The 21,892-nt window shown below is 42.3% G+C and overlaps 1 protein-coding gene across 11 annotated transcripts in view; it reads left to right on the top strand.

Annotated features, from left to right (window-relative positions):
- LOC115192107 (C-Jun-amino-terminal kinase-interacting protein 3) overlaps positions 1-21,892 on the top strand; it is a 76,689-nt gene that overhangs the window by 18,167 nt on the left and 36,630 nt on the right. For 4 of the 11 annotated variants that reach the window (XM_029750243.1, XM_029750248.1, XM_029750250.1 and 1 more), the window contains 13 exons: positions 4,092-4,212; positions 6,598-6,668; positions 6,854-6,945; positions 7,550-7,573; positions 11,423-11,483; positions 12,383-12,617; positions 12,875-12,977; positions 13,096-13,214; positions 13,901-13,912; positions 14,435-14,452; positions 17,770-17,827; positions 18,372-18,524; positions 18,606-18,669. In XM_029750243.1, coding sequence (XP_029606103.1) covers positions 4,092-4,212; positions 6,598-6,668; positions 6,854-6,945; positions 7,550-7,573; positions 11,423-11,483; positions 12,383-12,617; positions 12,875-12,977; positions 13,096-13,214; positions 13,901-13,912; positions 14,435-14,452; positions 17,770-17,827; positions 18,372-18,524; positions 18,606-18,669 — 1,131 coding nt within the window. The remainder of the gene's footprint in view (positions 1-4,091; positions 4,213-6,597; positions 6,669-6,853; positions 6,946-7,549; positions 7,574-11,422; positions 11,484-12,382; positions 12,618-12,874; positions 12,978-13,095; positions 13,215-13,900; positions 13,913-14,434; positions 14,453-17,769; positions 17,828-18,371; positions 18,525-18,605; positions 18,670-21,892) is intronic. The other 7 variants (XM_029750249.1, XM_029750245.1, XM_029750251.1 and 4 more) reach the window with 4 other exon arrangements.

Below are 21,892 nucleotides of genomic sequence, written 5' to 3'. Positions count from 1 at the left end.
AGAGGAACTAGGCTCTGAGGGATGGCCAGTCCTCTTCTGGCTGTGCCGGGTGGAGATTTTAAGAGTACATGGCCATTAAGGCCAGATCGTTCTTCAAGATGTTCAAATGTTCATAGATGACCAGCAGGGTCAAATAATAATCACAGTGGGTGAAACAGGTCAGCACCTCAGGAGTAAATGTCAGTTGGCTTTTAGAGAGAGAGAGAGAGAGAGAGAGGCACATCCGGTGAACAGGTCAGGGTGCCATAGCCACAGGCAAAACAGCAGCACAAATGTTTTTATGTTTTGCGCCCTACTGAACATGACCCAGGTTTTTGTGATTGGAGATGACAGGGTAGATGTTCTTGACGCATCTTTCTCTGTGACTCACCCCGTCCCAAACAATACTAGCAGTTAATTTTACCCATTATCCTCTAGCTATCCATGAATGAAGCAGAAAGCGTCATTGAAAAGGAATATCTCTGAGTCCTTGTTGCTGGCATTGTTATTTTATGAGAGACATTTCATACTGTGCAATATGCTATATTATACACTCTTAAAAAGAAAGGTTTTTATCTAGATTATAATCTAAAAGGGTTATTCTACTGCTGTCCCCATGGGAAAACCCTTTTGGGTTCCATGTAGAACCCTTTTCATAAAGGGTTCTATCTGGAACCCAAAACGGTTCTTCAAATGATTCTCAAATGGGGACAGCAGTAGAAGAACCTTTTAGATTCTAATCTAGATAAAACCCCTTTTTCTAAGAGTGTATCAATATAATATATTTTACAATGTGAGCAGTTTACCACACACCATGCATTCATGTAATTAATAAATTGTTATGCTGCATACAATAGGGTTGAAAATAATTTACTTTTTGCTATGTACAGTGCATTCGGAAAGTATTCAGACCCCTTGACTTTTTCCACATTTTGTTACGTTACAGCCTTATTCTAATTGTTTTTTTTTTATGTCATCACTATACACATAATACCCCATAATGACAAAGCAAAAACAGGTGTTTGGATATTTTTGCAAATGTATTGCAAATTAAAAACTGATATCCCATTTACATGTAGTGGCAAGAAAAAGTATGTGAACCCTTTGGAATTACCTGGATTTCTGCATAAATTGGTCATACAATTTGATCAAATCTTCATCTAAGTAAAAACAATAGACAAACACAGTCTGCTTAAACTAATAACACACAAACAATTAGACTTTTCATGTCTTTATTGAAATCACCGTGTAAACATTCACAGTGCAGGGTGGGAAAAGTATGTAAACCCTTGGATTTATAACTGGTTGACCCTCCTTTGGCAGCAATAACCTCAACCAAATGTTTTGTGTAGTTGCGGATCAGACCTGCACAACAGTCAGGAGGAATTTTGGACAATTCCTCTTTACAAAACGGTTTCTGTTCATCAATATTCTCGGGATGTCTGGTGTGAACCGCTCTCAAGGTCATGCCACAGCATCTCAAATCGGGTTTAGGTCAGGACTCTGACTGGGCCACTATATTTTCTTCTGTTGAAGCCATTCTTTGGTTGATTTGCTTTTTTGTTTTGAGTCATTGTCCTGTTGTATCACCCAACTTCTCTTGAGCTTCAATTGGCGGACAGAGAGCCTTACATTCTCCTGCAAAATGTCTTGATAAACTTGGGAATTCATTTTTCCGTCGATGATAGCAAGCTGTCCAGACCCTGAGGCAGCAAATCAGCCCCAAACCATGATGCTCCCTCCACCATACTTTACAGTTGGGATGAGGTTTTGATGTCGGTGTTCTGTGCCATTTTTTTCTCCACACATAGTGTTGTGTGTACCTTCCAAACAACTCAGAATATTTTGCCAGTACCGCTGTGGAACATCCAGGTGCTCTTTCGCGAACTTCAGACGTGCAGCAATGGTTTTTTTGGACAGCAGTGGCTTCTTCAGTGGTGCCCTCCCATGAACACCATTCTTGTTTAGTGTTTTACGTATCGTAGACTCGTCAACAGAGATGTTAGCGTGTTCCAGAGATTTCTGTAAGTCTTTAGCTGACACGCTTGGATTCTTCTTAACCTCATTGAGCCTTCTGCGCTGTGCTCTTGCAGTCATCTTTGCAGGATGGCCACTCCTTTTATTTATTTATTTATTTATTTCACCTTTATTTAACCAGGTAGGCAAGTTGAGAAGAAGTTCTCATTTACAATTGCGACCTGGCTTTATCTTAGCCTAAATTTTTGGGCTAAATTATAGATGGGCTATGTGCAGTGATCTGTGAGCTGCTCTGACAGCTGGTGCTTAAAGCTAGTGAGGGAGATAAGTAGATAACTCCTAGGGAGAGTAGGAACAGTGCTGAACTTTCTCCATTTATAGGCAATTTGTCTTACCGTGGACTGATCAATGCTTTTAGAGATACTTTTGTAACCCTTTCCAGCTTTATGCAAGGGTTCACATACTTTTTCTTGCCACTGTAGGTATTCAGACCCTTTACTCAGTACTTTGTTGAAGCACCTTTGACAGCGATTACAGCCTCGAGTCTTCTTGGGAATGACGCTACAAGCTTGGCACACCTGTATTTGAAGAGTTTCTCCCATTCTTCTCTGCAGATCCTCTCAAGTTCTGTCAGGTTGGATCGGGAGCTTCGCTGCACAGCTATTTTCAGGTCTCTCCAGAGATGTTCGATCAGGTTCAAGTCCGGGCTCTGGCTGGGCCATTCAATGACATTTAGAGACTTGTCTTGAAGTTGTCTTGGCTGTGTGCTTAGGGTCGTTGTCCTGTTGGAAGGTGAACCTTTGCCCCAATCTAAGGTCCTGAGTGCTCTGGAGCAGGTTTTCATTTGTCCGTTCATCTTTCCCTCGATCCTGACTAGTCTCCCAGTCCCTGGCACTGAAAAACATCTCCACAGCATGATGCTGCCACCACCATGCTTCACCGTAGGGATGATGCCAGGTTTCTTCCAGATGTGACACTTGGCATTCAGGCCAAAGAGTTCAATCTTGGTTTCATCAAACCAGAGAATCTGGTTTCTCATGGTCTGAGGGTCCTTTAGGTGCCTTTTGGCAAAGTCTAAGCGGGCTGTCATATGCCTTTTACTGAGGAGTGGCTTCCGTCTGGCCACTCTACCATCTACCATAAAGGCCTGATTGGTGGAGTGCTGCAGAGATGGTTGTCCTTTTGGAAGGTTCTCAGATCTCCACAGAGGAACTCCGGAGATATGTCAGAGTGACCATCGGGTTCTTGGTCACCTCCCTGACCAAGGCCCTTTCCCCCCAATTGCTCAGTTTGGCCGGGCGGCCAGCTCTAGGAAGAGTCTTGGTGGTTCCAAACTTCTTCCATTTAAGAATGATGGAGGCCACTGTGTTCTTGGGGACCTTCAATGCTGCATAGATGTTTTGGTACCCTTCCCCAGATCTGTGCCTCGACACAATCCTGTCTCAGAGCTCTAAGGACAATTCCTTCAACCTCATGGCTTGGTTTTTGCTCTGACATGCACTGTCAACTGTGGGACCTTATATAGACAGGTGTGTGCCTTTCCAAATCATGTCTAATCAATTGAATTTACCACAGGTGGACTCCAATCAAGTTGTAGAAACGACTCAAGGATTATCAATGGAAACAGGATGCACTTGAGCTCAATTTCGAGTCTCATAGCAAAGGGTCTGAATACTTATGTAAATAAGATATTTCAGTTTTTTTATTTTGAATACATTTGCTAACATTTCTAAAAACCTGTTTTCGCTTTGTCATTATTGTGTGTACATTGATGCTGTAACGTAACAAATTGTGGAAAAAGTCAAGGGGTCTGAATACTTCCGAGTGCACTGTATTTCCTATTTTTATTTTTGATGAAGATTTTTCCATTCTTGATTTGCAATTTCAATTCACTTCCTGAATTAATTATTGGTTGTTTTATCCCACAGAAATTCATAGAGTTTGAGGAGACATTAAACTGTGTGGATGTTCTCTCCCATAAAAATGTTTAGGGCCGGTTTCCCGGACACAGAGTAAATCTAGTCTTGGGCTACAAAACACTTTAAAATGGATTTAGTCCAGGACTAGGCTTAATCTGTGTCCGGGAAACCAGCCCATAGCGTTTTGACTGACTGTATGGTTGTTCTCTCCCACAGAAATTCATAGAGTTTGAGGATGCATTGGAGGGGGAGAAGAAGGACCTGCAGACTCATGTGGAGTGCTTGGAACTGCAGGGAAAACAGCTGGAGCTCAAGACCAAGAACTACTCTGACCAGAGTGAGTATAGACTACTGTTTCGCTCAGACCTAGAACTACTCTGACCAGAGTGAGTATTAGTGTGTTTTCACACTAGGTCCCTTTCTGACAATTTCTGTGAACTCAGTGTGGTTTGCTTAATTTTTTGTCCAGTGTGAACACTCCAAAGGAACTCAGACCCCTCAAAAGGGACCCCGAAACGAACCGAACTCGGGAGGTGGTCAGTTCGGTTCGCTTGAATTCCTCGGTCCGGTTCACTTTTTTAGGGCAATGTAAACACAAAGCTACCCAGGTTCGCTTGTTATTATTCCCGGACCACATACTAGAATACTGCAACACTGTTTCCCCTGCCATAACCCCTCACATTGGTGCCACAAAAGAGAGAAGGGGATTTTCTGCCGGTTCGCAGAAAAATATTATTTGTTTGCAATATGTGATCTATAAAGAGATATTCTAACCTGTTTATTCGCATGTGGGGTTTGAATATTGTGTGATGACAACAATATCCTTGGTGAGAATCACGACATAGGGTACAAAATCTATTTTAGCTCTTAAAGGGGCAGTAGACTACATTGGGTGTAGAATTTTCAATTACGGCATTATTTATCTGCAGTTATTCTTCTGCTATTTATTCTGTTACCAATAATATTTACATGTTCATAGAAATTATAATTTATGTCTCATCTTTTAAGTAAATGCAATCTATTATCTTCCAAAATATAAGTATTTATAAATATCTGTATGCTAACAAGTTCTGATGGAATGGCTTGTCCTGCACTTTGTAAAAACCCAGAGTGCATTGAGTAAATGTTGGAAAAAGACCTTGGTTCCTTTTAAAACATAGCAATGTGAAAGCAAAGAAGACTCGGACCACAAAATAGGTGAAGTGAACTGGCAAACGAGTTGAGTCCTCATTCGAAGTCAAGGGCAGTGTAAGGACTGACACTGGGAGACGAGAAGCAAGTACAGGGAGTGTACATTTAATGGATAATATACAAGAAAGAAACAAGGACAGCGTCTGGACAGGGGAAAACATAACGACATCAATGATGGCACGGGGAGCAAACTGAGGAGCAGACAGATATAGAGGGGCAGTCAACAAAGTAAAGGAGTCCAGGTGAGTCCAATGAGCGCTGATGCGTGTAATGATGGTGACAGGTGTGCGCAATGAAGTACAGCCTGGCACCCTCGAGCGCCAGAGAGGGGAAGCGGGAGCAGGCGTGACAGGCAGTGTGAATACAAAGGGAACTGAGTTCTTTAGCTTTTTTTTCCCCCCAGAGTTCAATAAAGAGGACTGAGATCGGTTATTTTAAAGAGGACTATGTGTGAAAACACCCTTAGACTTAATAACTAGAACTACTCCGAATAGAGTGAGTATAAAATTATAATAACCGGAACTACTTCGATCAGAGTGAGCATAGAACTATAATAACTAGAACTTCTCCGACCAGAGTGAGTATAGACTATTAATAACTAGAATTACTTCATCAAGAGTGAGTATAGACTTAATAACTAGAAGTACTCTGACAATTTGATTTCGACAATGCCATTTGCCCACTACATGGGATTAACAGCTGCAGGTGATTGCACTGTATCTCATGGCATTTACAGTGAGACAGATATGCCCAGCAGTGCGATGGATCAGACTTTGTTTACGTAAGACAACACATCGATTCTGTATGTGTTTTTCTGTTGCTCATCAATGTTTAAAAACTATAACTACTCTGACCGGAGTGAGTATAGAACTATAATAACTTCAACTACTCCAACCAGAGTGAGTAGTACCTCAGTACTAAAACACTGTGTAATATTACTGAGCTAGAAATGCTTCGACCAGAGTGTGTACTAGCACACTGCAAGTGTGCACTAATCAGAACTAGCACAACTCAGAACTAGCACACTGTGAGTCTTCACTACTCAGAACTACCACACACACCGTGAGTCTGCATTACTCATAACTAGCACAATGTGACGGTGCACTATTGACAGCCAAGCACAAAGTGTATAGCCTAGCACATATTGATTGTCTACCTACGATGTGGAGGACTACACATAGCCTACTAGCACACATTGGTTTTGCACCATGAAGAGTTTTGCATGTAGTATTCAAGGACACAATATAGCCTGTTTATGGCTTAATAGGGTTTTAGTGCCTCTGACAGCAAACAGACTCACATATTCAATCAATGAGAAAACGGGCCTGCTACCATTTAGTGTTTCAAAGCAGACCAGCTTTAAATGGGGAGCACCATCACACTATCCACTGTTCAATATGGAGCCATGTCCAGAAAGTCCTGGACTAATAGGCACTTTCAATGGAGAATCTCGCCAGCCCGAAGTGTATAACCCACAGTGCTGTTACAATGGGAGGCTGGTTGACTCTGATTCTGTTTATCTGGGTTTCAGTCACTCGTCTGGAGGAGCGTGAGTCAGACATGAAGAAGGAGTACAACGCTTTGCACCAGCGACACACAGAGGTAGGAACAGCCGTGTGTGTGTGTGTGTGTGTGTGTGTGTGTGTGTGTGCGTGCATGAGAGAGTTTAGTATCTGACTCCATACAAGCTGCTAGGTTTGTATCATGATGTTGTTTGCCTGGTGCAATAGAACCAAGTCAGTGGAATTACGTCCATCTTCCTCACTCATCCTCTCTCTTCCTGTCAGATGATTCAAACATACGTGGAGCATATTGAGAGGTCCAAGATGCAACAGGCAGGGAACAACAGCCAGTCAGAAGGGCCAGGCAGTGGACGAACGTGAGTGGCCAACTTTTTTTACATTTTCATCATAAAATTTTATTATCCCCAAGTGAGGAAATCCGTTGAGCAGCATACAGATAAAATAATATAGTTAGTTGTGACCTTTCTGGAAAGTGTGGGTAGGTGTGTGTGTGCAGGGGGAAGAGTATAGAAATGGATCCTGGCATAGCTTAGTAGTAGCAACTATGCTGAGGTAATGGTCTGTGCTTTGTTGTGCTTGGAATAAGTGTGCTAGGGTTTAGTGTTCTGTGTTTAGTGTGCTGTAGTTGTGTTGTGTGTAATGCCTTCTGTTGTGCTGCTGTGTATTAGCCTGTGTTAGCTTGTCTTGTGCCCAGTGATGTAGTGGTTAAAAAACAGGTGGGTAAAAGCTGATTGCTGTTTGTGGTGAGTAAAGTAATGCTCCCTATACTTTCAATGCTTTTTTTCCACAAAAGGTGGGTAAACGCTTGTGCAAAATAAAATATGTCAGTAAACAACATTTACGTGTGTTTACCCTCCACTACACCACTTGTGACCTGTTGTACCATGGTTTGGCTTCACTCTAATCACTATATGTCTGTCTCATTGTCTCACTCTGTGCTCGTGCTGCTGTGTTGCACAGTCAACGCCACATGTGGAGGAAAAGGTAAATCACTACCCCCAAAGACCTCTTTGCCTCTTCCCCTCCATCCCTGTCCCCTCAATCCACAATCTGATTCAGTGTTTGTCAGTCTTGGTCCTGAGTATAGGACCCGGGTTCAAATACTTGGAAAATAATTTTTGCTTGAGTCTTTTTGGGACTTTTCTATTGGTTTATTAAGCCAGGCAAGCTGAACCAGGCACAGATACAGTATTTATTTCAGTAGTGCTGAGCGATTAGTGATTTTTGAGGTCGTTTCAGTTCGATTATTTATTTTTTACATTAAATGCATTATGAAATAATGACATTAAAATGGTTAGAGCTTTTTCAAAATAATGAACATTGAATTGCCAAAACATTGGAAATATTCCATTGTCTCTGTCAGGTCCACATAGAAAAATAGAGAATTGCTATTAAATATTAAAATATTTCAGTTGTGTATATTACTTAGTTTTATTTGACGACTTCATAAGTTTTAATTCCTTAAAGTCAGCATCTCAACTCTGCTCAGGCAGTAGCAGCCAGCCAGACAACCATCTAACGTTATCTCTTTAGTCATCCTATTTAGCTAGGCTAGCCTGCATAAGTATGCTACAGAGCTGTTTGACAAAATCTTTTTACTAGTTCTTTAAAGTAGCTAAGGCATACTTTCACGAACTCTATCCCTCTCTCTCGTCATTGTGTTGTCTACTATCTTCTCTCTCATGCTGTCGCGTATGTGGTCTGTGTGTATCTAACCTAGCATAGCAGGCGTAAAAATGTATCCAAACCAGAAAAGAACAGGCGCAATGGATTATGGCCATTGTAGTTAATTACACGAGCTGAACTTGAATATTTGCCTAATGAAAACTACAACTTCCTTCAGCTCAGCATCCCATATACCTCTGGACTTAATTTCTCTCGTGCATGATTTGATTTCTCTATAGAGAAACCGTGCGTTGGGCTAACAAAAAACAAAAAAAACTAAGTGGAATTCAAGTAATTGAAGCAGGTCAATTAGTTGTTTATAATAATAACAACAACAAAAAACTAAACTTTGGTCAATCACTCAGCACAATTTTTCAGGTATTTAGAAACCCAGGTCTGCTGGGTATACAGGCTTTTGCTCCAGCCCAGCACTAATACACATGATTTAACTAATGGGGGGCTTGTTGATTAGTTGAATCAGGCCTGCAGACCCTGTGGTTCCTAGGACAAGGACGGACTAGAAGTTCCCCTGCCCCCAGTATGTCCCAATATGGAATGGGCCCAGAGTTTGTGTCTTTGTCCTTTACCTTCTCCTATATCACCCACTGTTTATGGTCTGTCTTTGTTTCTGTCGCACAGCTGAGTCGAGTGGAGACGAATGGATTCGGTTCAGTTAGTTCATGCAGTCGTCCCGATGAGCCCTTCCGAGCTAGCTAGTTTATGCTTGTGGCTAGAAACTCCAGCGAGGATTTGAAACTTGTCTGCCGAAGTCAGGACTTGGTAGAGTATTCAGAATAATTACGTTTTTATCTGAGTATTTTCTGTGAAATTCACTACAATAAATGTGCTTTCACTGTCACCCAGGCTTGATATTGGCTACACTAGCTAGCTACTTCCCACTTCTTACTGCGGGACAGCAGTGCTTGGCAAGCGGAAGCAAAGGACACTGTGCCCCATGTTCAAGTCATTTATATTTAGTAGGTTTTCTTATCTGTTTTAACAAACCTTTTTTATTTTTGTACTTGGTGTGGTTTTCATATAAGCCCTTAGGCTTCCAACCACACCTGCACACCGTTTTTTTGTTTTTATCTCTATTGTTGTCTATCACATTTTTATTTATTTCACCTTTATTTAACCAGGTAGGCTAGTTGAGAACAAGTTTTCATTTACAACTGCGACCTGGCCAAGATAAAGCAAAGCAGTTTGAAACATACTTCAACACAGAGTTAGACATGGAGTAAACAAACATACAGAAGGAAAAAAATTCTATATACAATGTGTGCAAATGAGGTAAGATAAGGGAGGTAAGGCAATAAATAGGCCATAGTGGCGAGGTAATTACAACATAGCAATTAAACACTGGAGTGATAGTTGTGCAGAAGATGAATGTGCAAGTAGAGATACTGGGGTGCGAAAGAGCAAAATAAATAAATAAGTACAGTATGGGGATGAGGTAGTTGGATGGGCTATTTACAGATGGGTTATGTACAGGTGCAATGATCTGTGAGCTGCTCTGACAGCTGCTCTGACAGCTGGTGCTTGAAGTTAGTGAGGGAGATATGAGTCTCCAGCTTCAGTGATTTTTGCAGTTCGTTCCAGTCATTGGCAGCAGAGAACTGGAAGGAAAGGCGGCCAAAGGAGGAATTGGCTTTGGGGGTGACCAGTGAAATATACCTGCTGGAGCGGGTGGGTGCTTCTATGGGGACCAGTAAACTGAGATAAGGCGTGGCTTTACCTAGCAAAGACTTGTAGATGACCTGGAACCAGTGGGTTTGGCGACAAGTATGAAGCGAGGGCCAGCCAACGAGAGCGTACAGGTCGCAGTGGTGGGTAGTATATGAGGCTTTGATGACAAAACGGATGGCACTGTGATAGACTGCATCCAATTTGTTGAGTAGCGTGTTGGAGGTTATTTTGTAAATGACATCGCCAAAGTCGAGGATCGGTAGGATAGTCAGTTTTACGAGGGTATGTTTGGCAGCATGAGTGAAGGATGCTTTGTTGCCAAATAGGAAGCCGATTCTAGATTTAATTTTGGATTGGAGATGCTTAATGTGGGTCTGGAAGGAGAGTTTACAGTCTAACCAGACACCTAGGTATTTGTAGTTGTCCACATATTCTAAGTCAGAATCGTCCAGAGTAGGGATGCTGGACGTGTGGGCAGTGATCGGTTGAAGAGCATGCATTTAGTTTTACTTGCATTTAAGAGCAGTTGGAGGCCACGGAAGGAGAGTTGTATGGCATTGAAGCTCGTCTGAGGTTAGTTAGCACAGTGTCCAAAGAAGGGCCAGAAGTATACAGAATGGTGTCGTCTGCGTAGAGGTGGATCAGAGAATCACCAGCAGCAAGAGTGACATCATTCATGTATACAGAGTTTTCTTTGGTGCAATTTTTAAAAACCTGTTAATGAACGTTGTTGCTGGCAAACTCAACCCATTGAGCAGTAGACTGTATCATGGTGACATCCATATGGTTACTACCAATTTTACACATTCTTTTTTGTGTAGGCTATTATCCTACTCAAAATAAAATAAATTGGGATGGAAGAAATTGACCATGTAATACAGCTGCGCGGTGGGAAGCAACTCCAGTCGGCAAGCCTCGATACAACACAGTTGCCCTAGTCATTCGCACCAGCTTGACTGAACCCAACCAATCCGCTCGTCACCACTTTACTCTCAGCTGCGCGGCATACAGTACGTCATCAATTTGGGCAACAGGCATGTCCTTATAGCCTCTCCTGTTTCTCCATAATATGGATATATCGTGTCATATTATGTCAGTCTGTCCAGTAGCTGGCTTTGTGTGTTTTACTTATTCCAGGTATTTTCAGTTTTATGTTATACAACCCCAAAGTTAGCTTTCACCTCTCCAGATACCTAATGTACAGTACATTATCTCCTGCTCTCCCCCTCTCTCTGCCCCTCCTTCTCTCTCTGTCCCCTTTCTCCCCCTCTCTCTGCCCCTCTCCTCTCTTTTCCCCCTCACCTCTCTCTCTCTGCCCCACCCTCTATCTCCCCGTCTCTCTTTCCTTCTCTCTTTCCTCTCACCTCTCTCTTTCATTCTCATTTCCTTTTTCTTCTCTCAAACCTTTACTCTTCCCTCCTTTGTTTTGTGCTCTCCCCTCCTGTCCTCCTCTTTCCTCCCGCCCCCTCTCTTTTCCCCCAGCAGCAAAGTGGAGCGTCCCCCGTCGTTGAGCCTGTACCCCAGTGGAGAGGGCATGGGGATGGTACGTGCGGGTCTCGGGGGGGGTTGATAATGCCTGGGTCTGGAACCGACTTCAGGCAGGTCAACGAGCTCAGCCAATCCCGCTACACCTCTGGCTACCAGGTGTGATAGCGGTTCCATCCCAAATGGCACCCTATTCTTTTTATAGTGCACTACTTTTGACCAGAGCACTATGGGCCCTGGTTAAAAGTAGTGCACTATAAAGGGGAATAGAATGTCATTTGGGATGCACCCAGACACTCCCCCTGGACCTCACGTCTGCAGAACACGTCATGCCACACCCACCACTACCACCGTCATTCAGAATCATCCAGACACATCCCTCACGCCTGCTTGTGTCCCTTGTCTTCCAAGGGCTTTTCTTTGTGGTGTTTGTCGCTAGTTTTTTATGGCGGTGAGTGTAATGAAGACATGACAGTGTATGAACAGATATGATGAATACATTAATATTAGGACAAAAATATTACATTAAATTGGTGTAATTTCTTTTCACTTAAGTACTTTTTTCTACAATAACATAACTTAGATTCTATCGTCCCGTTTGCACCTGTCTTTACATCCCGTTTCACATGTAAGTGTGATGCTTTGTTACTATGTGTACGCGCAAGATTGTAAGTATAAGCAAGCTTGTGAAGATTACAACGAGCCTTGCAAGAGAAAAACCCTGGCTTCCCTATTCGCCACCCTTCAGCCTAAATGTGCATTGCACACTCTCCGTCATTAATTTAAAAGCATTGGCTTGGTGCAAACATTGTCTGGAGGAAGTTTCCACCATTGTTAAATCCATGAAGGGAAGTGTGCACGTGTACACTTTGGGAGAAGGGTGGAGAATTGGGATGCAGCCCATCTTTAACAATGCAACCCCTTAACCTTTTTAACCACTGACCTCTGATGCCCCAGGAGGATGGTTCTGAGTCGGACTCGGTGGCGGCCACGCCCAGTAGCACAGGAAGTAAGTCCAACACGCCCACTTCCTCCGTCCCTTCCGCCACCGTCACGCCCCTCAACGAGGGCTACCTCCCACCCGGCGAGTTCGACCCAATGCATGCTGTAAGCCGCGGCATGAAGAGTGCTAAACACCTCAGCAAAAACATGGAGGTGCAGGTCTCCCAGGAAACCAGGAATGTCAGCATCGGTGAGTGTAACGTGCTGTTACACACACATCCATGCACACACACACACGTTAACATGAGTGGATCATTGTGTGATCAGGGCATGTATTCATAAAGTCCCACAGAGAAGGAGTACTGATCTAGGAACAGGTCCCCCCCTGTCCAAGTTATCTTATTCATTATGATCTAAAAGGCAAAACTGATTCTAGATCATCACTCCTAATCTGAGATGCTTTGTGAATACGGTGTGGAGTGTGTATGATATTGTATCTGTACTCAGGTATGGGTAGCAGTGACGAGTGGTCAGAATTCCAAGAGATCATCGATTCCACACCAGAGCTGGATATGTGTGTGGACCCCCGTCTCTATGGTGGAGGAAACAGGTAACACACACACACACACACACACACACACACACACACACACACACACACACACACACACACACACACACACACACACACACACAGCAATGATTAAATATCAGTGTGTGTGTGTCAGTCCTTCCCAGGGCATTGTGAATGAGGCGTTCGGTATCAACACTGACTCTCTCTACCATGAGATCAAGGATGCAAAGTCTGACATCATCGGGGATGTTGACGCCGGGGCTGAGCTTTTAGGTAAGCCAATCAGAGGAGCTTTGGGTGGGGTATATGCAAATTAGCTATTGGAAGGCAGCCTAGGCCAGTCTCTGGTTGTGTTCCAGGTTGTCTACATTGCAAACGTTGCATTGCATTAACCAATGGTTGTGTGTCATGTCATCGACTGCACAGTCGGGTGTCAGATTGCTATTTCAAATAATGTGGTTAGCTGATATGTTAAACACCAATTGAGCATTGTGAGTTCTGGCATGCGTCTGAAATGTAGTCACCCTGGAACCCGACCTCTGTCTGCACTAAGCAAAGAGTCATTGGGAATGTAAGCTGCGGTGCTTAGTGCACCAGCTGTGTCATCGTTGCCATAGCACTGGCTAGCTCTGAACTTTGACCCTGCACACAGCGGAATGTTCATAACCACCACCTCACATTCCCGGCAGCTCCCCCATCCTCCACTGCACTGCAAAGCACCCTCGGATATCACTTGTGCCATGGCTGCAGTCCCCATTTATTTGATATATTTGAGTGGTTGATTTTACAGGGCAAGCTAAATTATCCTTGATTTAGTCTTGGTTTACTTTCTTTTACCAGGTTTAGTTGACAGAGCTTTATGAGTGGTTTATTTATTTGCGATCATATTTGTTTATTGACCCATGACCCTTCTCTGTGCTTCCTCTCTCTCTTCCTGTGTATGCTGGATACACCTCTAGGGGAGTTCTCAGGTGTGTATCTGAACCCTCTCTTTCTCTCACACACACACACACACACACACACACACACACACACACACACACACACACACACACACATCTGCCTCCCACCTGCCTCCCACCTTCCAAGACATAAATTACCACTGTGTGCCTGTAGGCTTTACCCAATGACATGATGCTGGCATTACATGCTACAACAGTTGTTTTAAATGTTGATCTAGTCCAGATATCGTCCAGATAATGCTCTTTGTGATCGGTTGGTCATAACGTTACAAAGCTCAACTGAACCATGTGGTCAATGAAGGTGAATCTCTCTGAGTCTAAACTGACAGTGTTCTCTGGTCTTGGACAAATCCAAGCTCTCTTTTTACTCTCTCAAGCTTTTGTATATAACAAGTGCTTATCAGTATTCTCTCTCTTTTTTGTCTCACCCATCCCTCCTCTCTCTCTCTCTCTCTCTCTCTCTTTCTCTCTGGTCTGTGCCCCTCTCCCTCTTTCTCATTCTCTCTCCCCGTTTCTCTTCCTCTCTCCCAGTCCGTGATGATTTTTTCGGTAAGGCTTCCTCTAGCCTTATTCAGCATCTCTGGCTGTTGCTCATCCTCCCATGTTGTTGTGTCTGTCTGTGATGTCTTGTCTTTTCTGCGTTCCATGTTGTGATGCCATTTCCTACCTCTTCCTCTGCTGTGATGTCACTTCCACCCGTTTCCTGTTGGCTGTTATTTGAGTCTGGCAAACCTTTTCTTTTTGTATTTGTTTTTCACCTTTTATTTAGATTTTTAATCCATTGCTTCGTCCTCATGTTTGACACTGAGAAAGCTCTAATGATTTTGACACGAGGTTATTGATTGTAGGGTTGCCAGGTAGGTTGTGCCTACCAGAGAAAATATTGATTTCTCCTTTTTGGTTGAGAGGGAATGAGTCCCGTCCTGTCCGTCAAGTCTACAAAGGACTCATGTAAAAGTCAGTGTGGACATACACTTTTCATAAACCCTTAAAACATTGGAAATAACTTCAAATCAATGGTGTTCTTTTGTGTTGGTTGTATTACCAAAATAAATGATTACACACATAATAAATATAACAAACAATGAGCTCTGGTTCCTCAAGAAAAGTCCTGTACCTCAGGCCTAAAAGAGTCCAGCCCGGTAAAGGAGTTCAGTGAACCCAAGTGGTCTCAGTCACGCAATTGTCCTTTCATAAAGTGATGCGTAAACCCGGTCTCATTAACACAATCAGATTACAAGAAACAGTTTTACCACACAACTATAAAGTGTCACATCTCTGTAGTCTTCACTACAACTGAACCAGGGCCGGTCCTGGACGTTCTGCTGCCCAAGGCAAGACAAAAATCAGAGGAACAGAACATAATAGCAGCCCAATTAATAGGCCTATGCTGCAAATTAAACACAATGTTTAACACATCTGGTTAGTAGGCTATATAATGAGTTCAATGTCAATAGCATAGCCTAATATTTTCAATCTGATTACATTGATAAAATCACCAATGCCCTGGACATTCTGCATTGTTATAGAACTCTTGATATAATCTGGATACGTTTTATGTATTTATTTCAAAATATAAAGCAAACAATAGATGTCATTTTTGCCCTCTTCTTTAACAAATGGTATGTGATACAATCACTCAATTCGAGCCCTTGTTTTAGTCAAACACACCAAGCCCTTCTCGGACATGGAGGTATTGTATCAGTCAGTGCATGCGACTGTGTTGGAGTATTTGGCTATACCGTCATCAATGGATAGGATAATTGTGTCTGTCAAACAGGTAGGCTTACCGCTTATTTTTTGGAAGATGAAGAAATAAGCTCCAATTATATTTAACCCATGCATTGGAGAGTTACAATGTTGCTATCACTATGCAACCTACCTATAGTAGGAAAACAAGTTACTTATTAATAATATCCCACCTGTTATCACACATGGCAAGACCCCATAATTGTTACAATTACAATAAAAATAACACTGATAACATATTTAACACATATTTAAATATTCCTGTAGAACTGTAAAACAGTAATATCATTTGAGCTTTGGAAACAACTGCTGTCATAAATGCATGGTGGGCCTCGTTTCGCTGGAGCAGTGCAAAATAAGATTTATGTCAATGACCCACCCTTAACGAATTTTGTTTATTTACATACCGAATTTGATTGTCTGACATCAGTTTAAACATTTTATTTTGTCTCCACCTAGAGTGGCCTCTTTCCTCTGCTGTGGTGCTGCATTGCAGTCAGCGATGTCTTCTCTCGAAGCTGTCCATGGTCCTGAAATCAAATCATCTGAGTTTGCTTGGACACCAGTCTGATCTCCAGCTCCTTGCACCTTTGGGAACTATCTAGGTGGTCATGCAACTTCTCATGCGAGCTAAGGAGGTGGCACAGATTCTTCCAGTCCCTGGTTCCATCCCTGACCAGCGCAGATTTGCACTCGTGTGAAAAAAGTTTGCAGCAAAAACCTTGGTCTCTTCACTCTCTCCCCGTGGGCCACCGAAAAGTTTCGTTGCCCCTCATCTCTTGGGAAATTCCCCTCCTTATCCTGATGTGGCCCAGGCTGCACTAACATATCCCGCTTCCTGAAAGTTTTTGTCTCTTAGACATGGTAGCAAATGGTTTCAAATCTCTATAGATTACTTTTAGCTCAAATTATATCCACTAGTAGTAGGTAGCTAACGTTAACAGGTTAGGTTAGGCTACTGCCTTAACCACTAATCGTCTTCGTCACACACAAACATAAAAAAAAAAATACAATCATTTAATTGCCAGATACATTTTTATTAATGTTTCACAATTGGAAAATCGCATATAAACACACACATCACCATAGCTACCAATGATAGTGGGAGTGAACTTCGGGAGAAGCGGGAATGGATTGCAGCAACGCTATGAGCTGGTGGCTGGGGTGCCGCGGGCGGTGTAGTAGCCGATCAGGGGTGCTGGAGGGCGGCAGCCAATTGTCAAAATGCCGCCAGAGGCGGCGGCCTAATCTTGCCTAATGGGAGGGCCGGCCCTGAACTGAACACATAAATCATCACGTTATACATCACACTAAAACAAATTAAATACCGTATGCAAAAAGTTGTAGTCAATCGGTCAGTCAGACAATCCAATCCGCCAACTGATCTCCAGCGGGGAAAGGCCACGAAGAAACAGCGGAGACCAACGTAGATCGGTAGTCCAACAATAGACCTAAGTAGAGCCAATACTGGTTGATCCTGCCACACAGTTACAGTACACACTTTGTACTACAAACAAAACAAACTGGGCCTCAACAAGCTTCCAAGCTGAGGGTAGAACACTTCCTCTCTCGCGCAACTGTCACAACCTACTTTTGCGCAGATAATGCTGGCTATACAATAGGGAATTAAAGGGGAATCACGGATACGGTTCAGACAAATTCAGGGCGTCACAAAGCGGATGAAAAAACCTTCAGTTGAATGACTTAATTTCAGAGATCCATTCCCCTTTTATTTGAGCATGTCACAGCAAACACATCCTTATTGTATCTGTATTGTTTTGGGAAATCTTTTGGTCTTTTCTTGGTTTCATTTCAGCTTGCAGGAGTTGGTTTAAACACCATGATGCTCCCCAAAACCTCCAAACGTTCATACATTACTGAAGTAGAATTAACCCATGAATAGCCCCAGAATTCACATTCAAAGACGATTAATCTGTTTATGAAAAAAGGTTAACTAAATGTATAGTTAATGAACAGTTGGAGAGTTCATGAAGTGTTTATAGAGCTATAGAATGAGTGTAGCCTGGTCCTAGGTCTGTTTGTGCTCTCAGACACATCTGGGACCAGGCTAGAAAGAGTGTTGTTAGTGCTAATCAATGCTAACACTAATGTCACAGGGATGGGCAAGGAGGTGGAGAATCTGCTGACAGAGAACAAACATCTTCTGGAGACCAAGTAAGTGTTGTAAACCTACACTTGTTTGTTGTGCTGCTGCACATTAAAGATGGTTTGGTGCAAGATAGATTTACTAGGGGGCTGTTCTTTTGCAAGGGTTGAGTAAAAACGATTTTTTTTTATGAATAGAGAGCACACACGTGTGTGTGTGTGTGTGTGTGTGTGTGTGTGTGTGTGTGTGTGTGTGTGTGTGTGTGTGTGTGTGTGTGTGTGTGGAGAGATAGTAAGACACGGAGAGAAAGTGTTTTTTTTTATTGTGTTTTTATTTAGTTTTGTCAGTTTTCTTTTGAGGCCAGGTAACAGGTAAAAAAAAACAATCAAAGAAATGAATCCAAGATAACCCCAACCCATTACCCCCCCATCAGTCCCCATCCCCCTGCCCGTGTCCTCCCTCCCTCACCCGGAAACCATGCCCCCCCGACCTCCCCCACAACAGGTTTTCCTTTTCCAGTTGAAATGCCTTTCAGTTGGCACCTGAAGACTTTTGTTTAAGGATTATTGAGTAAAGCAGTACAATTATTGATTCCCATTTCTCCCCATGCAGAAATGCTCTGAACATTGTGAAGAACGACCTGATAGCCAAAGTGGACGAGCTCTCTGGGGAGCATGAGGTGTTGAGAGAGGAACTGGAGGCCCTTAGGGGCGCCAAGAACAAAGTAGACACAAAGGTTAAAGAACTGGAAGAAGAGCTGAAGAGGTGAGGGGTTGTGGGAGGGTGTGCGTGCGGGCGGGCATAGTGTGTGTGACTTGTGACTCTTATGACTCTTTGCCTCCTCAGGTTGAGAGCAGAGGCTCTGACTCTGGGAGCATCTCAGGACTCCAAGGATGAAGGAGGAGAAGATGTGAGTCAAACAAACCAAAATATTTACATTTTACATTTACATTTAGTCATCTAGCAGATACTCTTATCCAGAGCGACTTACAGTTAGTGCGTTAGTAACTAGATACAACAACCACATATCACATTAATAGAGTCATAAGCTAGGTTTCCATCTAATTGACAACAGATTTTCATGCAAATATTCTAAAATGTATTTCCGTCGGAGATTTGTTTTCATCAAATTGACTTGTTGCTGATAAAAGGCTGTGCTTGGTGATTTAGTGCACATAAAAAAAACTTTTGCTGTTAAATTTCTATGTACCGAATAAAAATACAATATAAATGGGTTTCCATCGCATTTTCAACTCTACTGATGGTTTTGTCACAAAACATGTTTTGTTATATAGCGAATGTGCCCACTCTGGTCTTGGCATATGCGCTCTAGCCAATACCTCACAGATACAGTTCGGGAATAGCCTACTACATGATGAGATTATTATGGACAAAAGAGTGAGATTATTTTTACTTGTCAAACAGTAGCCAAGCATCGATCATCATGTCACCAGAATAAGACTCTAGATATTTATTGGAAAGGAGCATTAAGCTCATCACTGTGGACTTTCACCACTCTGAAGTTCTTAACTTATTTCATTTGTATCCTAATAAACTGCATGCTTTCCCAAGTCGTGGTGGGAGGACCACACAACACATCACCGCTTGACTCCAAGTTTACTTTGATATGATGGTTAATATACTGAACAAATATAAACGCAACATGCAACAATTTCAAAGATTTTACTGAGTTACAGTTCATATAAGGATATCAGTCAATTGAAATAAATTCATTAGGCCCTAATCTATGGATTTCACATGACTGGGAATACAGATATGCAAATGTTGGTCACAGATACCTTAAAAAAAAAAGTAGGGTGTGGATCAGATAACCAGTCAGAATCTGGTGTGACCACCATTTGCCTCATGCAGCGTGGCACATCTTCTTCACATAGAGTTGATCAGACTGTTGATTGTGGCTTGTGGAATGTTCTTCCACTCCTCTTCAATGGCTTTGTGAAGTGGCTGGATATTGACGGGAACTGGAACACGTTGTCCCAAACATGCTAAATTAGTGACACGTCTGGTGAGTATGCAGGCCATGGAAGAACTGGGACATTTTCAGCTTCCAGAAATTGTGTACAGATCCTTGCGACATGCATTCTCATGCTGAAACATGAGGTGATGTCGGCGGATGAATGGCATGACAATGGGACTCTGTTCACAACATTGACATCAGCAAACAACTTTGGAGGCAGTTTATGATAGAGAAATGAACATTCAATCCTCTGGCAACAGCTCTAGTGGACATTCCTGCAGTCAGCATGCCAATTGCACGCTCCCTCAAAACTTGAGACATCTGTGGCATTGTGTTGTGTGACATAACTGCACATTTTAGATTGGCCTTTTATTGTCCTCAGTACAAGGTGCACCTGTGAAATGATCATGCTGTTTAATCAGCTTCATGATATGCCACACCTGTCAGTTGGATGGATTCTTTTGGCAAAGGAGAAATGCTCACTAACATATAACCACATTTTTGCATAGAACTTGAGAGAAATAAGCTTTACATGTTGCGTTTCAATTTTTGTTCACTATATATCAATATTTGAGCTTAAAGGCGCCTTTTATTGCATAATTAATTTTACAGACAGAAAAAGTGCAAGAAAGGCAAGTACAAAAGTGTTTTTTATTTTTTTTCAAATATTGAATTACTGTAGTTGGTAGATTTATTGTATATGGGTTAATCCTGGGAGAATGCCACCTGCCAAGTACTATTGAGATTCTTGTGCCAGCTTTCTCCGTAGAGCTGACCTTGCTAGTTTGACAGAAATGCCTTTGCAGGAGCCCTCAATCCTAATTGAGCTCATATGCATTTCACAACCGTATTTCACATACCTACTCAACTAAAATTGGCTAGGGCAGGGGTTCCCAAACTTTTTTGGCCCACGACCCCATTTTGATATAAAAAAAAATGTGCGACCCCACCATGTAAACAAAGTGATGTAATTAACAGTCAGTTAACTTTTTTTAATTGGGGTTATGACAGTCTATTACAAATCAGTCTGATTATACTTTTGACAGTATTTCAATCTGAAGGAAGTATGGTTTGAAGTGACTGAAATGCATCAGAAAGGTATTGAGAAGTTCAGAAGATCATCAGGCTGTAATTTTGTATGATCTTGATTGTTCTTTTTCCCCCCAGTCTGATTTAGTGCCTGGTCTTATCCACTCTGTTCTGATAGGTCCTATGTGGCTTCTGAGCATTGTAGAGGGAAACAGAAGACGCATACAGTGCATTCGGGAAGTATTCAGACCCCTTCACTTTTTCCACATTTTGTTACGTTTAGGGGTGTGGCGGTCATGACATTTTGTCAGCCAGTGATTGTCAGGCAAATAACTGCCGGTCTCACGTTAATTGACTGTTAATTAACATAAACACATTTAGCATCTCCTTTTTCCACGCATAGCCTACAAGTCACTGATGCAGACCTTTGGAACATGTAATATACACCATCACAATAAATCCATTATTTATTTTAGACGGGTCTAAAGAAACATGATGTTAAGAAAATGTTGTCTGTTTCAGAAGAACAGAGTAGCATACTCTGCATTTTCCTAATGATAGGCCCTGATCTGGCTATGCCATATGGCTGTGGGCTACACTAGTTAATTTTTAACAGACAAGATTTGCTTAGAATTCCATAGCATTATTTATATTATTTTATAGTATGAAGAATACAATTGAACATAGCTGAATAAAATAGACAGAATATTTTCTCCAAGCGGTTTGAGGGAGTGCGCACTCCCGATTCTGTGTTGAGCGGTTAACAAAGAAAAAGGTACTCCTATATGCTTAATTTAGAGTTATTTATGCAACTTTAGTTGTGGTAGAAATATTGGGCTATAGGTTTTGATTTTTAATACATCCTAAGGCTGCATCATGCAACTCTGATCATTTGAAAAAAGTCGCAGGAAAGTCCTGAGCTCTGCTTAGTTTTTTGTGCAGGCTGTACACACTTCATCAGTCACTCATTCACAATTTCACAAACACTTGATAATGCCCCGGAACTACCCGGCTGCATCCCCTTTGTCTGGCCATAATCCCCTTTAAAGAATCCATGCCTTTTGTGGCTGTTATGCCCTTGGGCTGAAAATTATAATTCCCTTCTCCACCCTGCATGCCGAAGCAC

This window comes from Salmo trutta, chromosome 4, assembly GCF_901001165.1.
Source record: "Salmo trutta chromosome 4, fSalTru1.1, whole genome shotgun sequence".
Lineage (NCBI taxonomy): Eukaryota > Metazoa > Chordata > Actinopteri > Salmoniformes > Salmonidae > Salmo > Salmo trutta.
Note: the sequence above shows the minus strand (reverse complement) of the source record. Positions and strands in the feature narration are given on the sequence as shown.